Source organism: Pseudophryne corroboree, chromosome 1 (assembly GCF_028390025.1).
Source record: "Pseudophryne corroboree isolate aPseCor3 chromosome 1, aPseCor3.hap2, whole genome shotgun sequence".
NCBI lineage: Eukaryota > Metazoa > Chordata > Amphibia > Anura > Myobatrachidae > Pseudophryne > Pseudophryne corroboree.
In genome coordinates this window covers 340,573,623-340,599,689 of record NC_086444.1, presented here as the reverse complement: position 1 = coordinate 340,599,689, position 26,067 = coordinate 340,573,623, and the positions used below count along the sequence as shown (strand labels likewise).

Here is a 26,067-nt window from a genome sequence, read left to right as displayed (position 1 = left end):
TCATAGGGGGAGATACAAAGGTTTGAAAAAGTCGGTTGGGTGTCTGTTTTTTCCTGTGTATTAGATAGGAAAAAACAGACTCCCAACTGACTTTTCAAACATTTGAATCTCCCCCAGTATGTCTTATAATATACCACAGTGTGGCAATGATGCCTAGTGACAGAGTATGGCATCATTGGCAAAATGCTAAAAGATCTAGTGGCAGAACTATATGGGCTGACTGCTGCTTTTGGTGGCTCCTGTTATGGGGGAATAGGTAACAAAAACTGGGGACTTGTCCAAAAGCCTTTAAGCACCCATCAGGAAAGCTCAACCAGTACTTCCTGCCTGTGGAATCTCATACTTATTTTGGACATTCAACACATATTTACATGAAAAAACAAGTAAAAATGCATATGGATAAACATTGTAAGCTTATAAAATTTGACAAACCATACAATTTTATATACAAACTTCTCAAAATAAAAAAGTGTAAAAAGGGGGGAGGGGGGAAGAAGAAGAAAGCTATAACGTTATACCTTGTTTTGCTTCCAGCTCCTCTGGTGTTAACTGTGGTCTTTTTTCCTCCACTGCCATGGTCCCAGCGTTAAGTCCCTGGCTGCTGATGGAATAGCTGCTGGTCTTGTTCTGGGTTACAGGTTTGCAGCCTTCTTCATACTCATCTTCCTCACTATCATCTAATTTAACTCTGTTTTTCTCAAGGGGCACAAAGTCTGTTTCCTTCACTTTGATTGCAAAGCTTATTGGAGCAAAAGAAACTAGGTACAAAAAGAGAACATGATTCAAGACTTCATTATCATCAGTGACAAACCACTGCTAGATAAAGTTCTCCACATATGCTCAATAACCTTGAGCACACATATAACATGCTTAAAAAAATAAAAATAAAAGTACATGATACAGTATAAAATCAAAACAAAAAATCACAAGTAAGAACAAAATAAAAAACACACAGTCTCCCCCCAAATTGCAGATATATGATAAAAACAGGCATGTTTGGGGATCAAAGCACCAGCTGCTCTAGAAAACACATATTTAAAAAAATCAAACCGGTAAAGCTATGGCTACCTAATAAATAGTATTTTTTATCATTTTCTTTTTACGTAAAGTGAACGTCCTGCCCTACCTTTCTACTTTAAACAGAAACAAAGTGGGTTATTGAATTGTTTGTGCGCCCCCTGCTGGGCGTCTATATGAATAGGGGCCCATCAAAGCAATTCAATTGGTGCTCCGTTCAGGCGCCCAGTAGTATTGGAGCACCCAAAAGCACCAGGTATCTCTAAAGCAGTGGTCAGGGCACCAAAACCACACATACATTTCTTCTCGCACCTCAGGAGACTGCAATTAGAAAGGTCTCCCCTGCAGTTTACAGGCAAAGGGCCAGATTCATAGACGTACGTGAACACAATGGTTTACGTACATATTTGATGGTGGGGTGACTGCGCATGTGAAGAACAGGATCTTTGTCCTCACACGAAAGTGCCCCAAGCCACAGCCTGATTGGAAGCGTTAACAGCATAGCATGAGGGTTACTCAGATGGGTGATGTGCACACAAGCTTTTAGATGCTACAAAGGTCTCCTGCTGTTAGCATATTATCACACATCAGCTGCGTCTAAAGGTGCAACTGCTGTACAAACTGTGTCCATCTCTGAATCAGGTCCAAAGATCTTATCAAAGGAGGCCATTTGTAACTGGAAGAAGTTCCATCTATACTCAAGTTACTTTTTTTTTAATTGAATTCCACCCAACATAATCCACACACTGAAGCAAGTAGTGTGCCGAGTATTCTATCCACGCACAATCATTCTGAAAAGCTTATGTGCAGAACCATTGTAACTAAATTAACACAAAAAAAAAAAAAGTGAGAGAAAGGAAGTTTACCTTACACTCTCACACGAGTCCTTTGATAATACACTTGGGTTGAACATTTAAAGCTACATCATCTTTGGGAACATTACAGATTCAAATACCAAAACATTTAAAAGTATTCACAAACTTCAGCAGAAGAGGCACAAGGGGGCATGCAGCAGAACGGTAGACTTATCCCAAGTTATATGTAGTCCTGAAAAATTACCAAGATGACTAATTAGAGAAAGGACAATAAGCATGGATGTATGATATTCTGAAAATAAGATTTTAAACCTACCGGTAAATCTTTTTCTCCTAGTCCGTAGAGGATGCTGGGGACTCCGTAAGGACCATGGGGTATAGACGGGCTCCGCAGGAGACATGGGCACTCTAAAGACTTTAGATGGGTGTGCACTGGCTCCTCCCTCTATGCCCCTCCTCCAGACCTCAGTTAAAGAACTGTGCCCAGAGGAGACGGACAGTACGAGGAAAGGATTTTTGTTAATCTAAGGGCAAGATTCATACCAGCCCACACCATCCACACCGTATAACATGGAATATACGCAACCAGTTAACAGTATGAACAAAACAGCATCAGCCAAAGACTGATCTTAACTGTAACATAACCCTTATGTAAGCAATAACTATATACAAGCCTTGCAGAAATATGTCCGCACTGGGACGGGCGCCCAGCATCCTCTATGGACTAGGAGAAAAAGATTTACCGGTAGGTTTAAAATCTTATTTTCTCTTACGTCCTAGAGGATGCTGGGGACTCCGTAAGGACCATGGGGATTATACCAAAGCTCCAGACCGGGCGGGAGAGTGCGGATGACTCTGCAGCACCGATTGAGCAAACATGAGGTTCTCATCAGCCAGGGTATCAAACTTGTAGAATTTAGCAAAAGTGTTTGAACCCGACCAAGTCGCCGCTCGGCAAAGCTGTAATGCCGAGACGCCTCGGGCAGCCGCACAAGAAGCGCCCACCTTCCTAGTGGAATGGGCCTTTACCGAATTTGGTAATGCCGTAGAATGAGCCTGCTGAATCGTGTTACAGATCCAGCGAGCAATAGTCTGCTTAGAAGCAGGAGCGCCAACCTTGTTGGCTGCATACAGGACAAACAGTGCCTCTGTTTTCCTAATCCGAGCTGTCCTGGCTACATAAATTATTAAGGCTCTGACTACATCAAGGGACTTGGAATCCTGCCACCCATAGCCACAGGTACCACAATAGGTTGGTTCATATGAAACGATGACACCACCTTAGGCAAAAATTGAGGACGAGTCCTCAACTCTGCTCTATCCACATGGAAAATCAGATAGGGGCTTTTGTGAGATAAAGCCGCCAATTCGGACATCCGCCTTGCAGACGCCAAGGCCAACAACATGACCACTTTCCAAGTGAGAAATTTTAAGTCAACCGTTTGAAGAGGTTCAAACCAGTGAAATTTTAGGAACTGTAACAGCGCTTTAAGGTCCCATGGTGCCACTGGGGGCACAAAAGGAGGCAGCATTCCCTTTACAAAAGTCTGGACTTCTGGGAGAGAAGCCAATTCCTTCTGAAAGAAAATTGATAGGGCCGAAATCTGTACCTTAATGGAGCCTAACTTTAGGCCCATATCCACTCCTGTCTGTAGAAAGTGGAGAAAACGGCCCAGATGGAAATCTTCCGTAGGAGCATTCTTGGCTTCACACCAAGATACATACTTCCTCCAGATACGGTGATAATGTTTCGCAGTCCCCTCCTTCCTAGCCCTTATCAGAGTAGGGATGACTTCCTCCGGAATACCTTTCCCAGCTAGGATTTGGTGTTCAACCGCCATGCCGTCAAACGTAACCGCGGTAAGTCTTGGAACACGCAGGGCCCCTGCTGCAACAGGTCCTCCCGGAGAGGAAGAGGCCACGGATCTTATGTGAGCATTTCCTGAAGATCTGAATACCAGGCCCTTCGAGGCCAATCTGAAACAATGAGTATTGTTTGCACACTTTTTCGTCTTATGATTCTCAATATTTTTGAGATGAGCGGAAGAGGAGGGAACACATAGACCGACTGAAACACCCATGGGGTCACCAGGGCGTCCACCGCTACTGCCTGAGGGTCCCTTGACCTGGCACAATACCTCCGAAGCTTCTTGTTGAGGCGTGACGCCATCATGTCTATTTGAGGAAGTCCCCAATGACTTGTTAAAAACTTCTTGATGAAGTCCCCACTCTCCTGGATGGAGATCGTGTCTGCTGAGGAAGTCTGCTTCCCAGTTGTCCACTCCCGGAATGAAGACAGCTGACAGAGCGCTAATGTGATTTTCCGCCCAGCGAAGAATCCTGGTGGCTTTCGCCATTGCCACTCTGCTCCTTGTCCGGCCTTGGCGGTTTACATGAACCACGGCTGTGACGTTGTCTGATTGAATCAGAAACGGTAGGTCGCGAAGAAGATTCTCCGCTTGTCGTAGGCCGTTGTATATGGCCCTCAATTCCAGTACATTGATGTATAGACAAGCCTCCTGGCTTGACCATAGTCCCTGAAAATCGTTGATTCCAACGACTCAGAACATTATGTTCTGAGGAAGCTGCCGAGCGGATCTAAAAGCAGAGAAACGCGTAAACCCTTTTATCTTTTACCGCAAGCCGGCATATCAATCTATTTCATCATATGGCCAGAAGAATTTGGTTCATACGTCCTGAAAACAAACCGTCATTTGAAGAGAGAGCGGCACTGGGAATAGTATCTGCTGTGCGGCTCATGTGCGTTGCAGAGCCCGATACTATATCACAGAGGGAGCAGCTGCCAGACGGCTGCGGGAGAGACGAGCGCTTGAGGCGGCGCTGGCAGCGTTGTCCGGGAACGAGCTGCACGAAGAACAGCTTTATGTGCAGTGTGGAGCTTGACAATATAAAGGAAGCACACCACGAGACGGCTGCAGGAGAAACGATCGCCTGAAGCGGCGCCGACAGCTGAGTCCGGGAGCGGTGCATAGTCCAACATAAGGCAACGAGGTGAGCACTACATTGTATACCTCGTCTCTATGGAATCATTTCCAACAAGCTCCTATTCCTAAGGATAAAATATAACTTTGCTCCCTCCATGCCACAGTGAACAAGAAACTTTTTCACACAGTGAATTTCACGGGATAAGCCAATATACATTCTGGCTATAAAGCAGTTGTAACTAAATATACTCACCTGATTTCCTGATATGTCCACATAAAAAGGAACTGCTACCAGTGGACGGGAAGAGTGATTACGTTTATAAAATCAGGCATACGCACTAGTATAATAAATCTTCAACATCTAGATACGATTGTATTCTAAAGGACATTCTGCATTACAGCCTTGCTTTAGATTTTTAGATACAGTAATTGATCTGTTTTTAAATTGATTATTCTCAGGATTGTATAAATTATGGAACATCTTTGATTATATTTACCGGCCGGTATTAATACAAGTAATCATTTTTTATTGTTTAAATAAATTTATAATCAAAAATTGTATATATTGCCATATTGTACATTTATTTATAATATTTCTATATCAGCGCCTCTATATACTTTTCTCCAATTGTGGAGAAAACTCTTTTTTCCCACTGGAAGGGCCACTCCATGGAATCAACAGTTTTAGTGGCATCAAACAAAACTACACCTGCAAATAGGTAAACATACTGTATGTACAACAAACTGGCACTCCAACCCCACAATGTTGGTACCTGCCGAGGGGACCTTCTGGATGGGTAGATATCAATTTATAATCAGAGCTGAGGTGGTAACCTTGAAAGAATCAGCCAGATAGAATGTCAGTATGACTTTTCAGTCCTTTAATTGACTTTTCATCGGGAACAAAGTGAAAATGCAGAAGACATACCATATATAAAAGGAGACCTCCACAAACACAATTAGGTGTGTCCGTCACGTGTCTCCCGGCGGAGCCAGGCAGTACAAACTCACCATGGCAACAATCACCATGGAAACATAGAAACACCCGGCCAAACAGACTGCATAATAAATAAATCACAAGAAGGTGAACCCACCACAACATAACTATAATGCTAACATTAACATACAGCACAATTAACAGATGCACACATCAATGTAACAAATACCGCAGAAAACCAAATACCCAGCAACACAAACAATGAACAAAATCAACAATACTTGACATTTGAACATCAGATATCAGCCACAATCAAATCCTCATTCTTTCACCTGAGGAACATAGCCAGAATTAAGCACTTAATTCCCTCAGATGATCTGCCAAAAGTCAAACATGCATTTGTATCATCTCGAATAGACTACTGTAATGTCATCTACCGTGGTCTCCCAGCAAAAGAACTGCAACGCTGACAGCTGGTGCAAAACACAGCTGCCAGGCTGTTAACCAACTAGCCACGTTATAGCCACATAATACCCCATCCTCTACTCCGTTCACTGGCTGCCTGTAAAATGGCGAATCATCTTCAAGATTGGCTTACTGAGCTTAAAGGCACTACATGACCAGGGCCCAAGGTACCTGAAGAAGCTACTGACCCCATACTGTCCCACTCGATTACTGCGATCTGTAGATGAAGGACTTTTAGCAGTACCTAGAATCTCCCGTAATTCATCTGGGGGTCGAGCTTTTAGTCATGCGGCTCCGACTCTATGGAACTCACTTCCCCGCTCAGTGCGAGAGGCCCCAACTATAGAATCCTTCAAAAGTATACTTTCCTGTTTACGCAAGCATTTCCATAATGTCCCTTTTAGTATCTTTATGCTTCTGTATTTTATGAAAATGTACTTCATTATTTTCTGTACTATATTATGTTATGTATCTGTTAAGCACCTTGAGTCCTATTGGAGAAAGAGCGCTATATAAATAAAATTATTATAATTATTAATACAGTTTAAACATGCAGAGCATACTATTAAATGAAACAAAAGTATCAAAACTAAAGTATAGTCTTAAACTATAACTACACTTCTCCCCCTTTATAGCACCCGATATAAAATGATCTCCAGGAATGATTGAGCAACTGCCACTGTTTGTCTGCATGTGTGAGAAAGGCATTGAATGGGAGCAGTATTTGGAAAGCATGCTGTTCCTTGCAGTGCTAATGGGAGATCCTGGGGGTGGCTCCCGAGTAAGTTAGCTCTCTTGCCTGGATGTGTTTTAGTAATAGCCTTTATCATGAGGCCTTACTGTAGACAAATCACATGGCCCTACGGGGGCACTGCTATCATGTAGTATTACGACTGCTGATAGAGAAGCCGTGAAGTGGCTCAGCAGCTAAACATGTCTTTGCAAACACGTGCAACCATTCTCTGGATTTCTATTACCAGATAGGTTCAGGTATGTTTACAGGTAATTTTTTAGTGTGTTAGGGGGATACCGGGGGGAAGCATCCCCCCTCTCTGTCTGCTGTTTGTCTTTGACCCCTCCCCCGTTCTAGCACCTGAGATATAATTATCTCCAGGAATGATTCAGCAACTGCCACTGTTTGTCTGCAACTACACTTCTATAACAGTTTAAAAACTGGGTAATAACAGACAGACGGTCATAGATGTAGGAGGGCCCTACTCATATTGTGGGGGATCGCGTGTGGTGGAGGAAGGATGATTGTGGGGAGCAGGTGTGAACAGCAGAGACTGAAGGTGCTAATGTTTTTGATTGCGGGAAGCAGCGGGGTGGCTGTTGCCAGAGGAGACTGAAGGTGTGGTTGTGGAGTGGGTGGGGAAGGTAGGAGTTTCAGATTATAGTGAAGTAGGCCTACCCATCATTCAGTTAGGGGAAAAGTTCACGGGCCATTAATCCTGCAGTTGATCCTGACCCTTTCCAGCAGCATTCTTGCACTATACACTCTCCCTCATCCCTCTGTGCAGCGGCGGGCACCCGTTCCGGTCCTCTCTGGCGGCTTCCTGGATGCGGCGGTTGGTTGCAGACACTGCGGCCTAGGCTACCCCTGGATCCCCGGACAAAAGTTTGGACTTGGCGCCACCGGGTGTCCTGAGTGTGGACGGATCCCCTGCTGCCTCCAGGTACCTTTCTCTTGTTCCTCCATGAGCACAGTGTCTGGTGGCTGCTACACAGTGAAGAGGGAGTGGGGGCTGTGGGTACGGCGGCCATTTTGGGAGCTGCTGCAATAGCCTGCATGCATCACACGGTTTAGTATACCTGCAGAAATGGGCTGGGTGAGCCGATTTTAGACCTTTCTGCCTCTGTGACTATTACTCATATACCCTGCTGCCCAGACACAGGCTGCCTATCTCACTACTATTTGTGACCTCATTGCTGCTGCATATGTCTACACTTCTATTCTGAGACACTGCCTGTGCTCGTCCTCTGTGTTTGGTTACCAGTTCTTCCTTGGTCACCATGGTAAAGGACGGCCAATGTGCGGCCGCGGCAAAGTTGGAGAAGTTTGCTAGACAATCTGCCAGTCAGGCATCGCAGACACCTCCTCCGTCCTCTTCTCCAGCTCATCCTGACCCCCCCCGTCTGAGGCCACTTCCGGTTCCTCTACGGCACCTTCTGCTACCTCTATTCAACAAGTGCTGGAAGCTATAGCGGGTAGTGAACAGCGTTTATCCAATAAAATGGAGAAAGTACAATGCGAGCTTTCCTTACTGCGCCAAGATGTTCAACGCATCCGAGAGTGTGTGTGGGAGAGGCTGAGATGCGTGTCTCCAATGTGGAGGATTTATGTGGTCCCTTAAAGCAAACGGTTTCCATCATGTCCCATCAGGTTTCATCACTTCAAAACAAGCTCCTGGATATGGAGGGTCGGCAACGCAGGAATAATGTTCAATTTGTGGGCCTGCATGAGAAAGAGGAGGGTTCTCAAATGCAGGACTTTCTTGAATCTTGGCTCAAAGAGATGTATGGTGCGAATTCCTTTACTTCACAGTTTGCGGTGGAACGTGCACACAGAATACCCTCCCGGCCTTTACCTCCTGGTGCCCCTCAGCGCACCTTTATTGCAAAATTTCTGCACTATAAAAATCGTGACTCAGTCCTTCGTTTGGGTCGTACGAGTGGCCCACTCCTCAGGAAAGGCGTCAAGGTGTCTGCATTCCCGGACTTCGCTGCGGATGTTCAGAAGGACAGGGCTCAATTTCTGCCTATCAAGCGTCGTCTCAGGGATCTTAATCTCTCCTACTTCTTGTTATTTCCTTCCCGGCTCTGGGTGGTGGCGGACGAAGAGACCAAATTCTTCAACTCCCCTAGGAAAGCAGCTACCTGGTTGGACAGATACGCACCGGGCGCTCGTCAGCTGGCTCCAGACTGATCTCCTGTGCTGACACTGCCATACTTCTGTGCACTGAATATGTAAGTATATGTCCAGGGAGCCCCCCTTGCTTTGGTGGTTCTGTACTTTACAGACTAGCTTCATCTACAGGTTCCTCTCGGGAATTTAGTCTTTCAGAGTTAGGGTTTTGTTTGGGGTACAAGTATTTTTTTTCCTTTCTTCAGTTTTTTATTTTTCATGCGTATACTCCAATTTGTGAAGTGAATGTCTGTTGTATTCGATGGCACGGTTTACGTTTCAAGGACAGTGTATCTAGGGATGCTAGGTTTCATTATTTCCCTGCTCTAATGTATATGTCGCCTCATTTGAGTGGTTTTGACCCTTCATTTGGCTCAGTTCGATGCTTGTATACCTGGTTCCTTTTTTCCATGGGTCCTCAAATATATCTTGTATGGTTTCTATCCATAGTAACTCATCTGTTCCCGCAGGTGTTATGCCTGACCTGAAATTTCTTGCATGGAACGTCCAGGATATTAATAAAATAAAACACTCCCTAGTCCTAAACATGGTTAGGAAGTATGACTCGGACATTGCTTGTCTCAGTGAGACTCATTCGGAGGGTAACAGATTGATGTCACTCCGCAGGCACTGGGTGGGTTGGGCATATCATGCCTCTCCTTCTCTCGTGGGGTGTCAGTCCTGATAAAAAAAAAAAAGACGGTGCAATTTGAGTTACTATTTATTAAAACTGAGCCACATGGTAGATTTGTGTTTATAGAATGTAAATTGAGATCCTAGCCCTTTTTTCTTCTTCTATCTGTTTATGTCCCTCCTCCATTCTCTTATGATGTATTGCAACAGGCCGCTTTTTTTATTGCTTCTTCCCCTCGTACCCTTTTTCTCTTTAAACAAGCAAATCCTTGTTTCCTGTACGGCAGGTTCCTCAGAAATGCGTAACACATCCTTTATAGCCACAATCATGTACTGAATACTCGTGAAGTCGACATCGAACTCAGAATCCGTGTCGGTATCAGTATCTACCACTTGAGTAAACGCCCGCTTTATTGACCCCGAAGGGGTCTGTACCTGCGACAAAGCATCCTCCATGGATTTTTTCCACACCTGTGTCTGTGACTCAGATTTATCTAACCTCTTTGATAAAGAAGCCACATTAGAATTAATTGTATTCAACGATGCAAGTAAATCAGGTGTCGGCTGCGCCGACAGGGTCAACTCCAGACCTGCATCTGCCCCCCCCAATAACCTCCTCCGGTGAATAACATTCAGCCTCAGACATGTCAACACGGAGTATCGACCCACCGACACACAATGTCTCAGCCAGGGGACAGGCCCACAAGGAAGCCTGGATAGAGAAACACAGAGGGAGTATGCCAGCTCACACCTCAGCGCCCATATATCCCCCCAACGAATATATGTAACTAGCGCTGCCTCAATAACAATAAATATGCACCACCAACTGTGCCGTGCCCCCCCCCCCCCCCGAGATGCTCCCCGTTAGTTCAGTGGAGCTTTTGGAGGTCCAGGACCAGCGTCTCCCGCAGCCACGCGTGAAGAGAAATGGCGCCTGTGAGCTGCGCGGCTAAGCTCAGCCCCTTCCCGGCGCGCTTCAGCCCGCCAAGTTTGAACTATATTGAAAATGCCGGCGGGGATCTAGAAAACGGTGCCGAGGCACCGAGAAAGTTTATGCCGGCTCCCAGACGTCAGTAACATGCTGCCCAGGGCGCCCCCCTAGCGCCCTGCACCCTGTGAGTGCCGATGGAGAAGTGTGTGGGAGCATGGAGCGCTGCGCTGTACCTCCGTTACTGAAGTCTTCTGCCGTCCTGAAGTCTTCGGTACTTCTAATACTCACCCGGCTTCTTTCTTCTGGCTTCTGTGAGGGGGGTGACGGCGTGGCTCCGGGAACAAGCAGCTAGGCGCACCAAGTGATCGAACCCTCTGGAGCTAATGGTGTCCAGTAGCCGAGAAGCAGGGCCCTTAAACTAAGAAGAAGTAGGTCCTGCTTCTCTCCCCTCAGTCCCTCGCTGCAGGGAGCCTGTAGCCAGCAGGTCTCCCTGAAAATAAAAAAACCTAACAAAAGTCTTTTCCAGAGAAACTCAGGAGAGCTCCCCTAGTGAGTGCCCAGTCAGTCCTGGGCACAATGTCTAACTGAGGTCTGGAGGAGGGGCAGAGAGGGAGGAGCCAGTTCACACCCAGTTAAACTCTTTTCAGTGTTCCCAGACTCCTGCGGATCCAGTCTATACCCCATGGTCCTTTTGGAGTCCCCAGCATCCTCTAGGACGTAAGAGAAACTTTGTTTAATGCACAAAGTTATTAAAAATATTGGCTACAATTACCTTCAGGCTGTGTGTATGAGGTGTATATGAAACATAAATGCATTCTGTGATTAGACTTGGGCCCCATCGCCATGATCTCTCAGTATGGTATGCAATTATTCCAAGATATGGAAAAATCCAATATCCAAAATACTTCTGGTCCCAAGCATTTTGGATAAGGGATACTTAACCTGTATATACACCTCTTAACTAATTACTTAAAGTTTAAAAAGTATTTCTAATAAGATAGATAGATAGATAGATAGATAGATAGATAGATAGATAGATAGATAGATAGATAGATAGATAGATAGATAGATAGATAGAGTCAACAAAATGGTGTACAGGTGCTCTGGTCACTTTTCAGATTCCATTTAAAAAAATTGACAGAAATCCTCAAGGTCATCAAAACTCTGGGATATAGCACTAGGTTTATAGCCTTTCAAAAAACACTGCACCACTCCCGTGGAAACCCCGGACTCCTGGAGTAAGATACTCTAAATACAAAAACAGAAGGAGGGGGCGCACATAGTGCAAATTATTATTATTTAAAAAAGTTAAAATAGGATTTTAATACCTACCGGTAAATCCTTTTCTCTTAGTCCGTAGAGGATGCTGGGGACGCTTCAAGAGCTATGGGGTATAGACGGGATCCGCAGGAGACATGGGCACTTTAAGACTTTTAAGGGGTGTGGCCTGGCTACTCCCTCTATGCCCCTCCTCAAGACTCCAGTTATAGGAACTGTGCCCAGGGAGATGGACATTTTCGAGGAAAAGGATTTATTTTTAAACTAAAAGGTGAGATACACACCAGCTCACACCACAAACACGCCGTACAACATGGCATTCAACAGAACTCCAGTCAACAGCATGAACCATGTCAGCAAAAGGCTGACTATAACAGAAACACAACCTGTGTGTAAACATAACTAATAACTGCAGATAGAGTCCGCACTGGGACGGGCGCCCAGCATCCTCTACGGACTAAAAGAAAAAGATTTACCGGTAGGTATTAAAATCCTATTTTCTCATACGTCCTAGAGGATGCTGGGGACGCTTTAAGAACCATAGGGTTTATACCAAAGCTCTAGAACGGGCGGGAGAGTGCGGATGACTCTGCAGCACCGATTGACCAAACATGAGGTCCTCATCAGCCAGGGTATCAAACTTGTAAAATTTCGCAAAAGTGTTTGAACCCGACCAAGTAGCTGCTCTGCAGAGTTGTAATGCCGAGACACCCCGGGCAGCCGCCCAGGACGAGCCCACCTTTCTGGTAGAGTGGACCATTACTGATTTCGGTAACGGCAATCCAGCCGTAGAATGAGCTTGCTGAATCGTATTACAGATCCAGCGCGCAATAGTCTGCTTGGAATCAGGCGTCCCAATCTTGTTGGCAGCATATAGGACAAACAGAGCTTCCGTTTTCCTAAGATGAGCCGTTCTGGTGACATAAATCTTTAAGGCCCTGACAACTTTGAGAGATTTTGACTCCGCGAAGACGTCAGTAGCCACCGTTACCACAATAGGCTGGTTCATGTGGAGCGATGAAACCACCTTCGGCAGAAATTGTTGACGAGTCCTCAACTCCGCTCTATCTTCATGGAAGATTAAATAAGGACTCTTGTGAGACAAAGCCGCTAACTCAGATACCCGCCTTGCGGATGCTAAGGCCAATAGCATGACCACTTTCCAAGTGATAAATTTCAACTCAACCTTCTGTAAAGGTTCAAACCAATGTGACTGAAGGAAATGCAACACCACGTTAAGATCCCGTGGCGCCACTGGGGGCACAAACGGAGGTTTGATTGTGCAAAACTCCTTTCACGAAAGTCTGAGCTTCTGGAAAGGAGGCCAATTGTTTCTGAAAGAAAACCGATAAGGCCGAAATTTGCACTTTAATCGAGCCTAACTTTAAGCCCGCATCCACACCTGCTTGCAGGAAATGGAGAAAACGCCCTAACTGAAATTCTTCCGTAGGAGCCTTCTTGGATTCACACCAAGATACATATTTTCTCCAAATACGGTGATAATGTGTAGACGTTACTCCTTTTCTAGCCTGAAGAAGTGTGGGAAGGACTTCACTGGGAATACCCTTTCGGGCTAGGATCCGGCGTTCAACCGCCAAGCCGTCAAACGTAGCCGCGGTAAGTCATGATATACGCACGGCCCCTGCTGTAACAGATCCTCTCGTAGAGGGAGAGGGCAGGGATCTCTTATCAGTAATTCCTGAAGAACTGGATACCAAGCCCTCCTTGGCCAATCCGGAACAATGAGGATCGCCTGAACCTTTGTTCTTCTCATGATCTTTAGCACCTTTGGAATGAGTGGAAGTGGAGGGAACACGTGCACCGACTGAAACACCCACGGTGTCACTAGCGCGTCCACTGCTATTGCTTGTGGATCCCTCGACCTGGAACAATATCTCTGAAGTTTCTTGTTGAGGCGAGATGCCATCATGTCTATTTGAGGAATTCCCCAAAGACTTGTCACTTCTGTGAAGACCTCTTGATGAAGACCCCACTCTTCTGGATGGAGTTCGTGTCTGCTGAGGAAGTCTGATTCCCAGTTGTCCACTCCTGGAATGAAGATTGCTGACAGAGCGCTTGTATGTCTTTCCGCCCAGCTGAGAACTTTTGTGGCCTCTGCCATTGCCATCCTGCTCTTTGTTCCGCCCTGGCGGTTTATGTGCGCTACTGCTGTTATGTTGTCCGACTGTATTAGGACGGGCAGGTTGTGAAGACTACGTTTCGCTTGAAGACCGTTGTAAATGGCCCTTAACTGTAGAACGTTTGTGTGTAGACAAACTTCCTGGCTTGACCATTTTCCCTGGAAGTTTTCCCCCTGTGTGACTGCTCCCCAGCCTCGGAGACTCGCATCCGTGGTTACTAGGATCCAGTCCTGGATCCCGAACCTGCGTCCCTGTAGGAGGTGAGAGCTGTGCAGCCACCACAAGAGTGAGATTCTGGTCTTGGCAGACAGGATTATTTTCCGGTGCATGTGCAGATGGGATCCGGACCACTTGTCCAACAGGTCCCACTGAAACACTCTGGCATGGAATCTGCCAAATTGAATGGTCTCGTAGGCCGCCACCATCTTCCCCAGCAATCGAGTGCATTGATGGATTGACACACTCGCTGGTTTCAGAATTTGTTTGATCAAACTCTGAATTTCCAGAGCCTTCTCTTCTGGAAGAAAAACTCTGTAATTCTGTGTCCAGAATCATTCCCAAAAACGCCAGCCGTTTTATCGGATTCAACTGTGACTTCGGCAAGTTTAGGAGATCGTCCAAGTACGGGATAATTGTGACTCCTTCCTTGCGAAGGAGAACCATCATTTTCGCCATTACCTTGGTGAAAATCCTTGGAGCTGTGGACAGACCAAACGGCAACGTCTGAAATTGGTAAAGACGATCCTGAATAGCAAACCTCAGGTAAGCCTGATGCGGAGGATAGATGGGGATGTGTAAGTAGGCATCCTTTATGTCTACTGACACCATGAAATCCCCTTCCTCCAGACTGGAGATCACAGCTCGGAGAGATTCCATCTTGAATTTGAATTTTCTTAGGTAAAGAATGAGGGATTTCAGGCAGGTTCAGAATTGGTCTGACCGAACCGTCCGGCTCCGAGACCACAAACAGGCTTGAATAAAAGCCTTCTCCGTGTTGAGACGGGGGAATCCTGATAATGACTTGATTTAGACACAACTTTTGAATTGCATCGCAAACAACCTTCCTGTCCGGAAGAGAAGCTGGTAAGGCCGATTTGAAAAATCGGTAAGGGGGAACGTCTTGAAACTACAGTTTGTACCCCATGGACACTATTTCTAAAACCCATGGGTCCAGGGCCGAACAAGCCCAGAATTGACTGAAGAGCCGGAGACGTGCCCCCACCGGTGCGGACTCCCGCAGAGGAGCCCCAGCGTCATGCGGTGGATTTGGCAGAAGCCGGGGAGAACTTCTGCTCCTGGGAACCTGCCACGGCCGGAGATCTTTTACCTTTTCCTCTTCCCCTATTAGCAAGGAAGGAATAACCTCGGCCTTTTTTGTATTTGGCCGAAAAGACTGCATCTGAAATTGGTGTGCTTTCTTTTGTTGTGGAGGAACATAAGGCAAAAATTACGACTTATCCGCGGTAGCCGTAGATACCAAATCCGTGAGACCCTCACCAAAGAAGACACTACCTTTATATGGGAGAGACTCCATAGCTTTCTTAGAGTCAGCATCAGCATTCCATTGATGAATCCACAATGCCCTCCTAGCTGAAACCGCCATGGCATTGGCTTTTGATCCCAAAATGCCAATATCTCTCGCGGCCTCCTTTAGGTAGGGCGCAGCATCCTTGATATAACCCAGAGTTAACAGGACACTATCCCTATCTAGGGTATCTATATCAGATGACAAGTTCTCTGCCCACTTTTCGATAGCACTACTCACCCACGCAGATGCAATGGTTGGTCTGAGCAGTGTACCCGTGGTGACGTAAATTGATTTTAAAGTATTTTCCTGTCTACAATCCGCAGGATCCTTAAGGGCTGCAGTGTCAGGAGACAGTAAAGCCACCTTTTTATACAACCGTGATAGAGCCTTGTCCACAATGGGGGATGACTCCCACTTTTCTCTATCCCCAGAGGGGAACGGATACGCCACCTGAATCCTTTTGGGAATCTAAAACTTTTTGTCAGGATTTTCCCACATTTTTTCAAACAGAGTATTCAGTTCATGAGAGGGAGTAAATGTTACCTCAGGCTTCTTTCCCTTATATATACAGACCCTAGTATCAGGAACCGCAGGGTCTTCAGTGATATGTAAGACGTCTTTTATTGCCACAATCATGTACTGAATGTTCTTTGCCAATTTTGGGTCTAATCTGGCATCACTATAGTCGACACTGGAGTCGGTGTCCGTATCGGTATCTGTGTCTGCCAACTGAGCAAAGGAACGTTTTTGTGATCCCGACGGGGTCTGAACCTGTGATAACACATCCTCCGCAGATTTCTTCCATGCCTGGTTCTGAGAATCAGATCTATCTAATGTCTTATTAATAAGAGCCACATTAGCATTCGAGGCATTCAACACATTTACTTAATCAGGAGTCGGCGGTGCCGACTGGGTCACTCCCACAGCCATTTCTGCCCCTAACACAGTCTCCTCCTGGGAAGAGCACTCCGCCTCAGACATGCCGACACGTGTTCCGACACCCACAGACACACTGGGCCAAAGGGGGACAGACCCACAGTAAAGCCCGTCAGAGAAACACAGAGGGAGTTTGCCAGCTCACACCCCAGCGCTCAATCCCGGTTCTGAAACGTTAATATAAAGCCTCAGACCCTGCAGCGCTTTTATAATACTTATATTTGCACCAAATCAACTGTGCCCCCCCCCCCCCCCCACCCACCCTTTTTGCACCCTGTCACCTGTACAGCAGTGTTGAGGAAGGACCAGCATCTCTGCAGCTCAGAGAAGAGAAAATGGCGCTGATGAGAGCGGTGAGAATGGCGCGCTTCAGCCCCGCTATTTTTAAATATAATTACACTGGCAGGGGTTAGGATTTTGTGCCTAGGCACTTAAAATCCACTTTGCCAACTTTAATGAGGAGTTTTATGCTGCCCAGGGCGCCCCCCCCCTCCTGCACCCTGTAGTGCCGCTGTGTGTGGGCGCGCAGCGCGATCGCTGTGCGGCACCTCAGAAGCAGTCACTGAAGTCTTCTTTCTTCCTCTACTCGCCTGTCTTCTGACTTCTGGCTCTGCAAGGGGGATGACGGCGGGCACTGGGAGTGAACCCCTAGGCGTACCTAGTGTTCCAAACCCTCAGGAGCTAATGGTGTCCTGTAGCCAAGAAGCAGGCCTCACTAGAAGTAGGTCTGACTTCTCTCCCCTAAGTCCCACGATGCAGGGAGACTATTGCGAGTAGTCCTCCCTGAAAATAAAAAACCTAACAAAGTCTTTTCAGAGAAACTCAGTAGAGCTCCTCTAAGTGCATCCAGTCTGCCTGGGCACAATTCTAAAACTGGAGTCTGGAGGAGGGGCCAGGTCACACCCCTTAAACATCTTAAAGTGCCCATGTCTCCTGCGGATCCAGTCTATACCCCATGGTTCTTGAAGCGTCACCCAGCATCCTCTAGGACGTATGAGAAAATCCCTTTAACAAAGGATCCATATAACCTTTGACAAAGAATCCACATTAACTGAATGAGACTCGTACCGAGGTCCTCACCCATGTGGGCTGGTTACCACATGATGCATACAGAATAAATGCTCCAGTTTTTGCCCGCAGGAAAGAGCTGTACTGCTGCGTTTTCGTTTTTGTATTTAGACTAAAATATATATATATATATATATATATATATATATATATATATATATAGAGGCAAGGAGGAAATTTGAACCTTCCAACAGTGCTACACAAGAGAAGCCCACGATGGACAGGATGGTCTTTACGACCACATATGACAATCACTCTAATCAGTTGAGGGGTGCCATTCGTAAGAACTGGCCCATCCTTGCCACTGATGGTCATCTGAAATTGAGAAAAAGCCCTCCACCCATGATGGCCTATCGTAAGGCGGCCAACCTTAAACAACTTCTTCTAAGACCAATGGCAGGCAATGAAGGACCAACCACCACAACGTGGTTACACGAGAGGTGCCCCATATTTCCACATCCCCACTCAGGAAGACCAATTGCCATTAAATATAAGCTACATTGCTCCATGGACCATTTAATATACATTCTCACATGCCCATGCAGACTATATTATGTTGGAATGACCACCAGGCGGTTTCCGAGATAGAATGGCTAACCATAGAACTTCGATACACCAAGCAATTACCTCTGGGACTGCGGTATTACCGGTAGCCAGACACTTCATGACACTCAGACATCAAGTCTCTGACCTAAGATCCAAACTGATAGACTGGATTCCGCCACTCCCACGCGGTGGCGACCGTGCCCTACTACTGAGGAAAAGAGAAAGTCTTTGGATCTACAAACTCGATACCATTGCCCCGAGGGGCATGAATGAACATAACCCACTGTCCATTTTTTTTTAAATAAGTCATGTTTTCGCCTACATGTCCATTGGTATATGTGCTGATGATTTAACTCTTTCCCCTTTCCCCGTACACATTTCCTTTGTATGTCGATCCCTGTTCTGTGACCTCATCTGCCTCTGTGATACCATACAACATAAAATATTCTATATCATTGTAAATAATATGCTATATAATATCGCTACCTGATCTGGTTATCATAACTGCATACATTAAGAAATTGTTTATTTTTTATATCCCTTAGCTAATTGTAATTATTTGGCCACCCTAAGACATCATTCCCCCCCCCTCGATATATGCACCGCATATATCTGATACATGTACCATTCTGTTTATTGCATTTGTGTGGCGCTTCCACTTAACAATGGAAGCAATTGTGTCACACTTGGTTGTCATGGACGCGGCTGGATCACAGTGATCGCTGGGAGTGACGCGCGCGCACCACTCTGAACCCAGTTGTCCCTCTGTACATTAGGTTGCTATGGTGCGGCCCGCCTTACCGGAAGTGACGCCGTGCGTTAACGCTGCCTGTGCCTGAGAATTAGGTTGTCATGGATGCGGCCCGCTTCCGGTGGTCACCGGAAGTGACGCCGTGCGTTCCACGGTGCTCGATGCCCGTGGCGCATCTATTGATATCTGCAGTATGTACATAGCTGCTTATAGTTATGTTTACAGACTAGGATGGATTTCACTGTCCCTGTTTCACTGTGGCTACATTTTATCTAGACGCGACGCACTTCCGGTATTACCGGAAGTGACGTTTGCGGTCCACAAGTGCGTTCCACCGCATTATCCATGGCACTGGGGGCGGGATTGTTGTCTCATTAGTGATGGTATTTAACAGGGGCCGGTGAGGCTATACCTCTAGCTCCAGTTTCCTGCATTATTCACCTGTGCGGTTATGCTGCTCATCTGACTGTGCTGTAAACTCCTTGACAAAGGTCCTGGTGAGGACGGAAACGTTGGAGGAGAAATCGTCACTTTCGTTACATGGAACTGTGAGATTGACCTTTTCATTAAATTTCCATTTCACTTGGTTGATTCAAATCTAGCGAGTGCTATTCTTTCCACGTCAGTGGAAAATACTGTATTGTACTTTGGGCCACACCCCCTGGAGGGTGTGACATTGATGGGCACCCTAGTAGTTGGCTGTGGTTTGTGAGAGTGCAGGGACCTGTGTGTGTGTGTGTGTGTGTGTGTGTGTGTGTGTGTGTATATATATATATATATATATATATATATATATCTATAAAACCTTAAAAAAAAAAAATACGTTTTAGTTACCAACCTCCCCCCATGTAATAAGCCCCTTTCTTGCATTCCTGCCATGACCAATGTATTTTACACCCCCTCCCCCCACACACAAGCATTATTTATCTTTATTTTACTTGGGGAGGGCATATACACCTCCCTTCCCCACCTGCATAATAATTTCTTCTCATTTGCATCATTCTCTCCCCCTTCAAGCACTTCCCCAATACTTTCATGCTTAGAACACTCATTACACCTTCTATCAAGGACCACCTACCCCTCTCCTACCCCATGTGCAGCATACAGTATTATATTTTATTAAGAGGGAACGGATCTGCTCCTTTCAAGTTTAATGTCTTTACGGTTGAGCAGAGGTAAACTCTTCAGTCAAACGTGGTCTGATGAACATACGGAAATGGGTAAAATGCAGTTTCCCTATGAGCACCTTTGAGACGCCAAAAAGACGTGATATTGGTGGCCACAGCAATTAATAAATAGCCTTCTAAGAGGAAAACTCTCCCAATATCATGAAAAAGGGACACACAGAGAGCGCAAACAGACTAAATGGATTAAAATATTTATTAATAAAACCAGGACTTATAAGTCCAATAATTGCTAAATGAATATACACACATATGAACCACAATTTAAATCACATGAATATACAAACAGGGCACTCCTTGCTGATTCCACGATAATATCCTAAGAAGCTGGGTACCTATAGGATTAAATGCTTGAATAGATATTTCTTTAACTTTTAACAATGCATTGTGTTAAATCCCATACTTGGAGATCATTGGATAATGCTGCTTCTTTGGAACTATTGTTGCTCAAAGTTCCTTAAGGAAATCTAGATGACCATTAGGCACATAAATATGAACTAGTTCTTATACCATTAGCTGTGCTGTTCATTTCCAAATTTAATAGGCAACAGTTAATTCACTCAGTGAGACAGAGAGGGAAAAAAGAAACAACCAGTGCCTTTTGGTTGAGAAACGCGTCAGGGTTCAGGCTCCGGGACTCCTGTAGCTACCACAGATATCATCTGTTACTGCACTGCATCGCACCGCACTGAGATCTTGGATTTCAAGCCACCTGCAAGTGGCCTCCTTTGCCAAACGGGGGCCGTGGCAGACATCCACCCGCAACGAGTGAGCAGTGTTAACCAGCCAGCGCACGGGGACGCCCAGCGCCTCCGGTCTCATACTCACTAGGAAGCGGTAAGAATTCATTATTACCGCTACACCAACATATGGAGAGCGGTTGACGGAGCTACTGCAGTGCTGAGAATTTCTCTGTCTCACTGAGTGAATTAACTGTTGCATATTAAATATGGAAATGAACAGCACAGCTAATGGTATAAGAACTAGTTCATATTTATGTGCCTAATGGTCATCTAGATTTCCTTAAGGAACTTTGAGCAACAATAGTTCCAAAGAAGCAGCATTATCCAATGATCTCCAAGTATGGGATTTAACACAATGCATTGTTAAAAGTTAAAGAAATATCTATTCAAGCATTTAATCCTATAGGTACCCAGCTTCTTAGGATATTATCGTGGAATCAGCAAGGAGTGTGTCCCTTTTTCCTAGCTTTCTACAGGGGTGCTGATACCCTGTTATTGGAGAGCAGCATTCAGCAGATCAGCAAAGGCTCACTAAGGCGCTTTTTCTTTTCTGGCGGATCTCCCAATATCACATACCTTCTCATTTAGCCCCAGGAGAGAAAGGAGATGATAGAGGTTGTGCACATGCTGTTGCTGAGAGAGCAGTACACATGCAGCAGGACTGACGTAACTAGCACTCTGGGATTACATAAATATAATAAACATGTAGACACGGCACAGAGCTAATAACTTGAGACTTTTTTTTTTATTATCCATTTCATATCGTTAAGGAAGTACATATTAAAGTCCCTTACCTAAACTTTAGAACATCTTGGGGTGTATCACATGCAGGGGCAAGACAGACATCTATGAGCCATCAGGGTCTTTCAGGAATAAAGACCCTGATAAAACCAGCGTTAATCATTATTTTTTGTGAAATACATTAAAATATTAATTATATAACCAGGTGATAAAAACAAAAACAAAAAAAACATTGTTAAATACCTTTCATAAGTTTTCCATCATTGACAGGCTTACTGCCTGCTGCATCAGTTTGGAAATCAGAATCACCCACACTGCTTCCATCATGTGCTGCAGTATCACCAAGTAGCAAGGTGTCATTTGGGGATTCTGCAGAATTGTAATTAGCATCTGATGTTGTAATAGGCTGTGAGAAAATTAAAATAGAAGAAATATAATTGTCTACTAAACAAAAAAGGAAAAAAAAAATTTTTTTTTAAAGCCTTAAGAATTACAGAAGAAAATATAAACACAACTTGGAAAGAAACCATATGCTACGTATATAACCAGTGGCTACTGAAAAACAACTTAGAGAACACTTTATAAAATGCCAATTGTACAGAGCATACAAGGGAGCTAAAAGTTTCATCTCAAATGCAGGCAACAAGAGGCTGGCTGCATAAAATATAAAAAACAGCTTACATGCAGACATTAAGTCACCATTATTCTTTCTATATCAAAAGCTGCACACAGTTACAAAAGTTTAAATAACATTACAAAATTGTTGGCAATCTCCTGTCGACATCATGCTACCAGCATACTTTCTGTTGACAATCGATATTATGTATGTATCCTATTAATTGGAATTGGAGCCATGAGCAATAAATAAGGATGTAGTGACTGGGAGAGGATACGTGAGCAAGGGCACAAATACAGGCCAGAAAACATACGAGTATGAAGGACTTTGTAAGTTAGAGCAAACAGTTTCCAATATACTGTATACAGAAGTATATTAAAAAGCAGTGTCGGCTGCTGCCCATGGGGACAGTTTAATACATAAGCCTCATAGTACCTTTAGGGGGATATCCAATTAGCCCCGGTACACTGCAGGTTGTCCCGTCATCTGGGATTTTGTTTCGCCTGCCTCAGGCAGGAGAAACCAAATCCCCAGAAACAGCTCCGTCTCCGTGCGAAAACAGGCCTGTTTTTACTGAAAACACACAGGTTTCACTGAACTTGTGTCTCTTCGGGAGAAAGAGCACTTTTTTTATTTTTTATTAATAAAATAAATTGGTGAAACATCAGGAAAAATCGCAAAACACATAAGTTTTTCGCACCCAATGTTTTACCGGGCCTAATAGGTTATCCCCCTTAATGTTGTTTCTAAAACGTACAATGGCTGCCTGTCCATTGGGATCAGCCGCTGCACCCTGCTTCAGTTTTCTTTCCTGTACAAGACAGTCCCCCTAGACTCCCATTGGCTAGTTACACAGGAGTCTGGGAGGTGGCCTTGTACAAGGAGGAGAACTGAAGCAGAGATCTGTGTCCCGGGAGCAACACAAAACTTCTCATCCCCGGGGACAGGCAGTATTGGCATGTTTAAATAAACCCCATTAAAATGCACTTTAAGGATTATGTATTAACCTGAATCCCTGCTGTATGTGATCTGCGCTACAACCGGCTTGCAATCAATTCATCACTCAATTTAAAATTATTTGTTAAACTATGAGTGAAGATTTTGGAGATTCTGTGCAAGAGAATAAAACCAATAGATCATACTGTTATTTATTCAATATTGTTTTTAGTTTTATATCATTATTAAACTCAAGTTGAATATTAAACTGACTGTTGAGTGACTGCTCTATAATGCATTACATTGCTTTAATAGAAAAGAAAAAAAAGTACACATTATGTGGAATGCTTCAGCTATAGCACATTACAGAAACATTTTTCTTCATGTAATTTAGAGCACACTGTGTACAGTTATTATATAGATGGGTATGGTAAATTATATATTAATGAACTACATTCTATTCCTTAAAATGTAAGCAATATCACATAAGGCTGGCTATATATATATATATATATATATTTTTTTTTTATTTTTTTTTTTTATTTTATATATATATATATATATATATATATATTTAATATATTTAATATATATATATTTAATATATATATATATATATATATATATATATATATATATATATATAATTGCAAGAGAATGCCGCGCCACTTGTGATGCCACAAATTCCCAAATAGTTCAAAAACACTCCCAGTTATTTGGGCGTCAGCTGCCCCCTAAAAAAACGGCAATGGTAGGTTGCCGCAAAAGAGAAATAGGAATACCGGATAGGGGTTCTAAGCGACCTGAGGTGTTTATATGTGGCCGAGTACAATAAATATATAAAAAATATATATAATAAAAAATATATATAAGAAATATGTGTAAAAAATAAATTCATTTATTTCACTACACTAGAAATAGGATTAAAATACAGTACCAATAAATATAACAATAAAAAAAAAAAAAATGAGAATCCTTTATATAAAATGCAGTTCTCTAAAAAATGACTATTTTTAAAAAAGGAATGGACATATATTAAATTCTCAAATAAAGTGCAGATTGTCTGTGCAAATAAGCTACTCAAATGTGGAAAAAATAGTGTTAAGAGTCTTAACTGATATAGCAGGAGGTCTCTGGGTGAAGGCCCAACGCGTTTCGTCTCTAAGACTTCTTCATGAAGAAGTCTTAGAGACGAAACGCGTTGGGCCTTCACCCAGGGAGCTCCTGCTATATCAGTTAAGACTCTTAATACTATTTTTTCCACATTTGAGTAGCTTATTTGCACAGACAATCTGCACTTTATTTGAGAATTTAATATATGCCCATTCCTTTTTTAAAAATAGTCATTTTTTTTTAGAGAACTGCATTTTATATAAAGGATTCTCATTTTTTTTATTTTTGTTATATTTATTGGTACTGTATTTTAATCCTATTTCTAGTGTTGTGAAATAAATGAATTTATTTTTTACACATATTTCTTACATATATTTTTTATTATATATATTTTTTATATATTTATTGTACTCGGCCACATATAAACACCTCAGGTCGCTTAGAACCCCTAGCCGGTATTTATTTATATATATATATATATATATATATATATATATATATATATATATATATATATATATATATATATATATATATATATATATATATATATATATATATATATATATAGTAAACTAAAATAAGAATTTACTTACCGATAATTCTATTTCTCGGAGTCCGTAGTGGATGCTGGGGTTCCTGAAAGGACCATGGGGAATAGCGGCTCCGCAGGAGACAGGGCACAAAAGTAAAGCTTTTACAGGTCAGGTGGTGTGTACTGGCTCCTCCCCCTATGACCCTCCTCCAGACTCCAGTTAGGTACTGTGCCCGGACGAGCGTACACAATAAGGGAGGATTTTGAATCCCGGGTAAGACTCATACCAGCCACACCAATCACACCGTACAACTTGTGATCTAAAACCCAGTTAACAGTATGATAACAGAGGAGCCTCTGAAAGATGGCTTCCTAAACAATAACCCGAATTAGTTAACAATAACTATGTACAAGTATTGCAGATAATCCGCACTTGGGATGGGCGCCCAGCATCCACTACGGACTCCGAGAAATAGAATTATCGGTAAGTAAATTCTTATTTTCTCTATCGTCCTAAGTGGATGCTGGGGTTCCTGAAAGGACCATGGGGATTATACCAAAGCTCCCAAACGGGCGGGAGAGTGCGGATGACTCTGCAGCACCGAATGAGAGAACTCCAGGTCCTCCTTTGCCAGGGTATCAAATTTGTAAAAATTTACAAACGTGTTCTCCCCTGACCACGTAGCTGCTCGGCAGAGTAGTAATGCCGAGACCCCTCGGGCAGCCGCCCAAGATGAGCCCACCTTCCTTGCGGAATGGGCCTTAACAGATTTAGGCTGTGGCAGGCCTGCCACAGAATGTACAAGTTGAATTTTGTTACAAATCCAACGAGCAATCGACTGCTTAGAAGCAGGTGCACCCAACTTGTTGGGTGCATACAGTATAAACAGCGAGTCAGATTTTCTGACTCCAGCCGTCCTTTAAATGTATATTTTTAAGGCTCTGACAACGTCCAACAACTTGGAGTCCTTCAAGTCGTCTGTAGCCGCAGGCACTACAATAGGCTGGTTCAGGTGAAACGCTGATACCACCTTAGGGAGAAAATGCGGACGCGTCCGCAGCTCTGCCCTATGTCGAATGGAAAATTAAATAAGGGCTTTTATAAAACAAAGCCGCCAGTTCAGATACTCTCCCGGCCGAAGCCAGGGCCAGTAACATAGTCACTTTCCATGTGAGATATTTCAAATCCACCTTCTTTAGTGGTTCAAACCAATTTGATTTGAGGAAATCTAAAACTACATTTAGATCCCACGGTGCCACCTTAGGCACCACAGGAGGCTGTATATGCAGTACTCCTTTGATA

The 26,067-nt window shown here is 44.1% G+C and overlaps 1 protein-coding gene across 4 annotated transcripts in view; it reads right to left on the bottom strand.

The window, feature by feature from the left end:
- SFSWAP (splicing factor SWAP) overlaps positions 1-26,067 on the bottom strand; it is a 323,193-nt gene that overhangs the window by 116,036 nt on the left and 181,090 nt on the right. For all 4 annotated transcript variants that reach the window (XM_063964656.1, XM_063964653.1, XM_063964654.1 and 1 more), the window contains 2 exons: positions 21,808-21,970; positions 519-758 (listed from right to left, as the gene is read on the bottom strand). In XM_063964656.1, coding sequence (XP_063820726.1) covers positions 519-758; positions 21,808-21,970 — 403 coding nt within the window. The remainder of the gene's footprint in view (positions 1-518; positions 759-21,807; positions 21,971-26,067) is intronic.